Below are 8,029 nucleotides of genomic sequence, written 5' to 3'. Positions count from 1 at the left end.
CCCCCTTTGTGGATCCCAGAACAGACTCCAGGTCTGCCCTCCCGATGAAGAATTGGAGGTGGTGGCGGCGGCTCCGTATCATAAAACGTGATCAAACTTCTTCTCTTATTTTTTTCTCAGGGAATCTGAATCTATAGAGTTGGAATTAGGATCAGCGGAGCCACGTGGGCCCCACAAGCCACCAAGGCGCATGGAACAATTAAAAATTATAGATCCATTGGAGACGTATCACGAAACTTTTTGATGATTTTTCCTGAACCAAGAGAGACCCTAGAAGGTTCGGGAGAAGACCAAAGGAGCCACGAGGGAGCGACAAGCTCGTCAGGCGCGCCCCGGGGGGCGCCCCTGGCTTGTGGGCCCCTCGTGGCAGCGCTTGACCTAATTCCACCTCTATAAATTCTCAAATATTCCCAATATACCAGAGATCCACCCAAAACACTTTTTCCGCTGCGCAAGCTTCTCTTCTTCCGCGGTCCCATCTGGAGGCCTTTTCCAGTACTCTGTCGGAGAGGGAATCGATCACGGAGGGCTTCTAAATCATCCTTGCTGCCCTTCTGATGATGCGTGAGTAGTTTACCACAGACCTACGGGTCCATAGCTAGTAGCTAGATGGCTTCTTCTCTCTCCTTGATTTTCAATACAATGTTCTCCTCGATGTTCTTGGAGTTCTATTCAATGTAATCTTCTTTTGCGGTGCGTTTGTTGGGATCCGATGAATTGTGGGTTTATGATTAGATTATTCATGAATATTATTTGATTCTTCTCTGAACTCTTTTATGCATGATTGTTATAGCTTTGTATTTCTCTCCAATCTATCCGTTTGTTTTGGCCAACTAGATTGATTTATCGTGCAATGGGAGATGTGCTTTGTGATGGGTTCAATCTTACCGTGCTCCATCCTAGTGACAGAAAGGGAAAGCACACGCATTTGTATTGTTGCCATTAAGGATAAAAGATGGGGTTTATTCATACTGATTGAGTTTACTTTGTCTACATCATGTCATTTGCTTCAGGTGTTACTCTGTTTTTATAGCTTAATACCCTGACAAAAAAACCTGACCTCTTGTTCAGCGACTACTTGACATCTATTGAGCTGGAGCATAGCTACATCGGCAACGCCCTACGTTACGTCCCACTATTCTTGTCCGGATCGACATGGACATGGTTGAATGGGCTCCCGTCAAACTCCATTCATAGTTGGGCAGACTTTGAGCATGAGTTCCTCAACAACTTCGAAGGCACGTACCGCCGGCCCGGAAGTATCATAGACCTCCACAACATGATCCAAGGAGAATAGGAGCCAGTCCAAGACTACATCGCTAGTTGGCTCAAAAAGGAAAATACCATACCACACATCTCCGACGAAACGGTCATTGAAGCATTCGTCAATGGGGCAGTAGACCCCATGCTTAGGCATAAGCTCGGAAGGAAAAGGGAACAATGGAAGTTGCGCGATATGGCAACCCTCGTGAGTTTGTGATGGCTCTATATTTTACGCATTTTTAGGGGTCATTTGTTGCATGTTCTCTTCATATATCATGTCCCATTGAACCAAATAGTTGTTCATTATGCATGATTACCGGTATTTACACTTTCCCTTGTGATCATTGCACATTTAATATTTTATTTGCTTTTTATTAGTTTTCTTGTGTCTATAGGTGTATTGGAGCAACCTAGGACCAAGCACGATGAAAGGACCAAGGATAGGTTCGATACGGAGTCACCCAGGGGCCAGACTTAACCATTCTCGAGGCCGGAAAAAGTGTTTTTTTAAAGTGCCCCAAATCAAGAGCTAAGACCGGGAATGGGTCTGCTTCGTTCATATGAATCCAACGAGCCCAAGAATGTCACAATCCGAGTTTGTATGAAGAAATGGCGGCCATTTTACTTGAGAAGGTCAGAACAAAAGACGACGTTTCATGCGACCACAACCGGTCGTTTGGCTGGACGTGTAGACAGCTACAAAAGTTGCCCTTCCAGATGGGGCTCTTCACCGATTTCATCCCCGTTCGATCCCACGAGATACTTTGCTTGTAAAGAAGATATCGGGATAGGATAAGGCTCATCTAGAGCCCTTGGATGCAGCCCATCAAGGGAGGAGAATAGGGAAGCACCTTATATATCATCTACAACCCTAGCCGCCGTCTACACCACGCCATTCATCCCCAACACATCCATCTCCATTGATGCTCCATTACCACCATAGAAGAAGGGACAAGTTCAAGGGAAGATGAGAGGGCTCCATTATTCTAAAAGTTAGAGCCGGTGGAATATCATTCTGTAAAATTTATTGCAAAGTAATCTTAGACAAGGTTGAAGTAGATTGTGGTCCTAAAAGGTAAACAATCCTTCGAACAAACTTTGGCTTGCATGACTTTGAAAACATATGAATAGGAAAAATACAGAATTTGGATGTCACTTAACGTGAAAGTCCTACATGATTACAAAACACATGAATTCTAAAATAGGGGCCTTTGGATGGTGCACGAGAAATAGACATGGGAATTTAGAGGATTGAGTAGAGAGGTGGAGAGAGATAGTGTTCTAAGTGCATTGGACTTCTCAAAGGAAAATTTAAAACGAGGTTTGAATTGATGTTTAGATTCCTATGGAATGAGTAGCACAGGAATGTGTTTCATAGAATTTGGTGACCTCAATCCTATGATCCAAAGGGCTTCCCTATGGAAAGATCCTATGGAATGGAATCCTCCAAAATTCCTATGAAACTCCTTCAATCCAAAGAAGCCCTAAATCAGAGAGGCCCTTAGCATGCCAGTTTAGACAATGAGTCTTGATGTTTTGAGAAAACCGTGGTTGAGGATGGTATGACCCTTTTTCGGCAAAATCATTGTTTTTTCCACTCAATGTTTTATGGCCACATTCTTTACGATTATATGGATATGTATACCGGTCATTTCATATTATATTAAATTGTTTTAGTTTATACATGCGTCTAAATGCGTCCGAGCAATCATGAGGTGAATGTAATGCAATCCTAAAATAAGGTAGTGACTAGCTGGATGATACATTTTTCAACTAATCTAGTTTACATAATATAATATATAATCCAACAGGAATCTAATTAAGGCGTCGGAACGTCCACATTAGACAAACATTCAAGAAGTTCCATCTACACCTCCCTATTACAATAATGTGGAATTTTAACATAATATATTCCCTTTAAAACATTTAAGCGGCTCGAGATTTAGGTACTCTGCCACAGAAGAAATAAATATCCAGATTCAATTATGTAAGTCCAAATTATGCTTAGAGACAATGAACTTAATTATTGAGCGATTGGTACTTCGATTAGCAAGACGTTGATGCGTGAACCTTTGGTACCAAATTGGTCTCTGAGCTAGGGGCATCATCAATAGCTGATGGCTAGGCCAACACATTGAGAAGGATGTTCAGCTCATGATGCATTATCATGTTCTCCTACAAGAAGTGTTCATAAATCATTACAGCCCCAATTCACAAGGGAAAAAATTGCATTATTGAAGGCACGACTAGACGCTGAAACAACCGTAATATAAGAGCGTTAGATTGATAGAGTAGTAATAAGGTGAACAAGAGCTCTAGCATTAATTTCATCAAATTGACATCCATTTTACAAGGCCAACCCAGCCCAGCCATCCTCCCTCCAGGGAAAGAAACCTCTGCCAACACACCCATGGAGTACATACATCTTCTAAAACCCCAAACCGGATTGATCCTTTGCCTCCCCAACCCTTGATCTTGGCAGTCCTTTATAATTTACCAACAACTGAAACTCTTGCCCTAAACATTCCTCCCCTCACCCCATCTGATCCCTACACCTAATTAAGAATCCTAGTAGTAATTAGCCTCCCGCATGCAGGAGCACGCATCATGTCCCCGGCAGGCGCATGGAGCCGCTGCAGCTCCCTTGTCCCCTCCTCTGTCCGTCTGTCTCCTACGCCACGCCGGCATGGCTGCACGCAGCCCGGCCGTGTCTCCGTTAGCTCACAGCCCCAGCAGGATGTAGTAGACCAGCGTGATGGGCAGCGCGATGAGCATGCCGAAGATGACACTGCACGCACAAGAGAACGGCGGGTGAGACAAGAGCAAATGCACGCAGGCGTGGAGAGAATCTCCGCCCACGCCCGCCGCCAGATTTCATGGTTTTAACTAGTGGTACGCGGACTGGCCGCATGCACTTACGCCGTGCTGAGGATGTCGGGGTGCACGCTGTACTCCTTGGCGAAGACGAAGGGGACAATGCCCTGGGGCAGCGCTGCCTGCGCAAAGGAAACGAACCAGCAGCTTAAACAAACAAACAAACAAGAACCAAGCTGTGCGTCGTGCGTGCGAAAGCGTAAAGCGAAAGCGGGCGTTGCCGCGCTTTCCCGGCGCAGGGAGCAGGGCGGAGTGCATGCGCTTATGGCGTCGTATCGGCGTGCCCGGCCGGGCGGCCACTTGACCGGTGTTCCCCTTTCTTTTTTCATCGAAAGGCCGTTCTTGTCAGTGTGCAAGCCTGTGATGTAGTACTGTGTGTGCTCGGCTCGGTTGGTTTGGTTGGTCGGGTGTCGCTTCTGGTCGTACCTGCACGATGGCGATGTGGAGGAGGGTGCCGCGGAGGCCGACGGCGATGGAGGCGGCGGCCATGACGGCCGGGCCCGTCAGGAACCGCACGGCCATGGCGAACGTCGCCCGCTTGTTCCCGCACGCGATGATCCGCGGCTGCAGCGCCATGAACAGCCCTGCATGCATGCGCCACATGCAAATGTCAGCACCGCACCACTCGTACGAATAAAATGCATGCATGAAGATGCGGAGGAGCAGAGGAGGGGCGCACCGAGGCTGAACATGGCCATGCCGAGGCCGGCGTCGGACAGGATGGCGATGGACTTCATGATGATCGCCGGCATAACGAAGTTCCACCTGCATGCATGCGTAAAGGGTTAATTAACTGCTCGGAACAGACGGATGCTTTAGCTAACCTCGCCGGCGGGCACTTGGGGAGGGAGCAGCGAGTGATTACCGGAAGCAGACGAGGGACCAGATGAGGCCGATGAGGCTGGAGTAGGTGTTGGGGTTGCGGATGAGCTTGCGCCACACCATGATGAGGATGAGGCGGGTCATCACGCTGGTCGGCGGCATCACCGTGGGCGCCGCCACCAGGCCCGCGGTGCCCTGCTCCGCCGCGGCCTTCTCGTCGCCGGCCTCCGCGTCCCTCTCCTTGTTCCCGAAGCTGAACTCGTCACGCTCCACGCCGTCCGCTGTGATTGATTGATGAGTTACCAAAAACAGAGCAGATTAATTAGCGGACGCACTAATGAACTTGCCGGGAATGGCTAGGACAGTCGAACGGAATGGAACCTTTGCGCGGCGAGGCGGCGGCCACCCGGACGTCCTTGGCGGCGGCGTCGTTGTACGCCTCGGTGCCGTTGCCGAACACGTCGGACACGGGCGACGCGCTGGAGCTCCACACGAACATGTGCAGGTCCTTGCCGTCCTCGCCCTTGGCCTGCCCGTTGGCCGCCTTCTTGGACGGCTTCTGCGGCGCTGCCATCGCGGGGTTGGGCGCCGGGTACTGCCCGTACTTGCTGTTGTTGTTGCCGCCGGCCTTGTCCTCCTCGTAGTTGGACGGGCGCGGCGTGGCCCCGGTGCGCACCACCGGGCCGAACGCGTCCCCGGCGGCGAAGTTGGAGCTGCGGCCCACCATGGAGTAGAAGTCGGTGTGGTTGAAGCTGGAGCCCCGGGGCGTGGGGTTCCGCGACGACTGCAGCGAGTAGATCTCGGCGTTGGTGAGGTTGCTGGGGCGCGGCGTGGTGCTGGAGAACCCCATGGAGCGGCGCGAGTAGATGTCGGAGCGGGAGGCGTTGGAGCGGCGCACAGTGACGTGAATCTTGCCGTCCTCCTTCACCTCCGCCTCCGTCTCGATCATGTCCCTCCTGCCGTCGAGCGACATGACGTCCGGGTCGACGGCGATGGAGGCGATGGCGCCGGCGGTGTCGGGGAACTGCTCGGTGATGAGGATCCTGGCGCCGCGGTACTCGAACATGAAGAGCATGAGCGTGTACCAGATGATGCACTGCAGCACCACGATCTGCACCATGAGGCTGCCGGACTCGTCGCCGTACATGCCCTTGAGGAGCGGGATGCCCATGACGAGGGTGTTGGGCAGCGTGGAGAGGGAGAAGAGCGTGATGGTCCACTCGAGGGAGCCGTTGCGGGAGAGGTGGCTCCAGAGGGTGAGGAGCGCGAGCACGATGAGCTTCTGCAGCGTGTCGGCGGCGATGAAGCGGAGGTTCATGGTGTAGGGGTTGTTGGTGGAGATGAAGTGGAAGGAGAGCAGCGGCACGGCGAAGAGCGCCACGAAGCGGTTGATCCCGGAGCACTGGTCCGGCGTGAAGATCCGCCACCACTTGACGGAGCCGTACGCGAGCATCATCGCCACGTACAGCGGCACCATCGCCGTCATGACGTGGTAGAAGTCCGTGCCCGTGATCATCTTGCCGTGCCGGCCGCCGCCGCTGCGCCTTCCTTCCTACTCTGTCACGGCGGCGCGGCAGGGGAGGTGTGCGGTGGCGGTGAGGTGAGGTGCCGCGTTGTTCAAGTGAAGCAGCGCTGGCTAGCTTGATTTATGGCGCGGGCGCGGTGGCCGCGCGGCGGGGTCGGGGAGTGTGGCGATCGGGGGGAGGCAGGCGGGGGAGCCAATGAGGGGAGGGGGAGTGGGCATATGTGCGGGGGATTATTTATACACATCATGTGGGCGTTCAACAGTGAACGGTCACGCAGCCCCACACCGGGAAGGAGAGAGAGAAAGGGGGAGCAGAAATGGGGATTGAGGAAATACCAAAAAGCAACTTCAAATTGTATACTCCTGCAAATTGCACTGCACAACTAAAATTGTGTAATGCAGTACAATTTCAGAAAAATGGGGATGCAATTTTTTGAGCCTTACAAGAACATCCTTGATGAAAAAAAATGTACAAAAGGATCAAAGGGGGATTAGTCGATGTCTCCGACCTGCACAAACCGATGGTGCGTCATGAGTTTAGCTCGGAGCCACATCCGCTCCACGTCACCGGTGTAAGGGGGTCGTTGTAGCTATGGCCGGGAAGTTGTCCGACGGTGACATGAGATGTGAACGAAGATGATCTAAAGCACGAACTGTCGCGTGGGAGAAGGAGGAGAAGGACAGACTATGAGACCCAACCCCATGTTGATGGAAAAACATCGTCATGGGATCTTATTGACGACGCCATTGATGCCATCAAGAACTGAGGCGGGAGCATTGTGGTCGACGACTCTCCCCCATAGCCGCGCGGGTGGATTTTGGAGAGAAAAAACCTCATGTGCTCCGCGCCGACGCCATAACCAGCACCACCATGACGTGGGTGAGGTTGGGTATACTTATTCTAGTGCGTTCTTGTCGCCTAGACGAATGACAGGAGGACATCACAAACATATACCAAGACTCCCCACAAGCACAAAGATCCATTGTCTTCTCCGCCTCCTGATGTCAAAACCAATCGCCATAGGATGGAGACCAAAGGAATCAGTCGGCAAGGATGACGGCTTTGTGGTAGCTAGGGTTTCAAAGAGAACTTTTTTGTGTAGATCTAGCATGAAAGAACAATTGCTATTGAAGTTTAACTAGTAATCTTTGTTAAAGTTGGTTGATCCTTCTCTCCCAACGTAGATATCGTTGTTTGTATCAATATTATACTCCCTCTGCTGATAATAAGAGGTATGTTGTATGTGACTTCAGGCAAGGATTACAGGGGTGATAAAAAGAGAATGTTGTGAAATGGAAATAATCAACTGCCTGCAATAAGTCTTAATTGCTTCCTAGATATAAGAAGAGGTGAAGGGGAAATGGCGAGTGTGAAATATGGAAATCTAGTTAAAAATTCGCATTATTGAAAACTTATGTTTTTAATAAAAAAAGTGAGATAAAAATGGTAATAATTCATTTGAACATAAAATTGTTCGATATAAGAAAGCAAAGACCCAAATTTTTATTGGAAGCTTCCAAGTTCACCTCTCTATTTTTTTTTAT

At 50.3% G+C, this 8,029-nt stretch overlaps 1 protein-coding gene across 1 annotated transcript; it reads right to left on the bottom strand.

Annotated features, from left to right (window-relative positions):
- Positions 1-3,561: 3,561 nt before the first annotated feature.
- LOC109765492 (probable auxin efflux carrier component 1c) lies at positions 3,562-6,690 on the bottom strand. Its single transcript, XM_020324275.4, has 6 exons — positions 5,341-6,690; positions 5,003-5,240; positions 4,817-4,902; positions 4,564-4,721; positions 4,183-4,259; positions 3,562-4,051 (listed from the first exon to the last, which is right to left on the bottom strand). Exons 1-6 carry the CDS (start codon positions 6,473-6,475, stop codon positions 3,985-3,987), a joined length of 1,761 nt encoding a protein of 586 aa, XP_020179864.1. The 5' UTR covers positions 6,476-6,690; the 3' UTR covers positions 3,562-3,984.
- Between the last annotated feature and the right edge of the window lie 1,339 nt (positions 6,691-8,029).

Source organism: Aegilops tauschii, chromosome 7 (genome assembly GCF_002575655.3).
Source record: "Aegilops tauschii subsp. strangulata cultivar AL8/78 chromosome 7, Aet v6.0, whole genome shotgun sequence".
Taxonomy (NCBI): domain Eukaryota; kingdom Viridiplantae; phylum Streptophyta; class Magnoliopsida; order Poales; family Poaceae; genus Aegilops; species Aegilops tauschii.
Note: the sequence above shows the minus strand (reverse complement) of the source record. Positions and strands in the feature narration are given on the sequence as shown.

Coding starts and splice junctions, on each gene's coding strand:
- LOC109765492 (XM_020324275.4), bottom strand. CDS start 6,475: ATGATCACGGGCACGGACTTCTACCACGTCATGACGGCGATGGTGCCG. Junction 4,722..4,816: donor CATGGCCATGTTCAGCCTCG/GTGCGCCCCTCC, acceptor GCATGCATGCAG/GGCTGTTCATGGCGCTGCAG. Junction 4,052..4,182: donor CCCGACATCCTCAGCACGGC/GTAAGTGCATGC, acceptor TTGTGCGTGCAG/TGTCATCTTCGGCATGCTCA.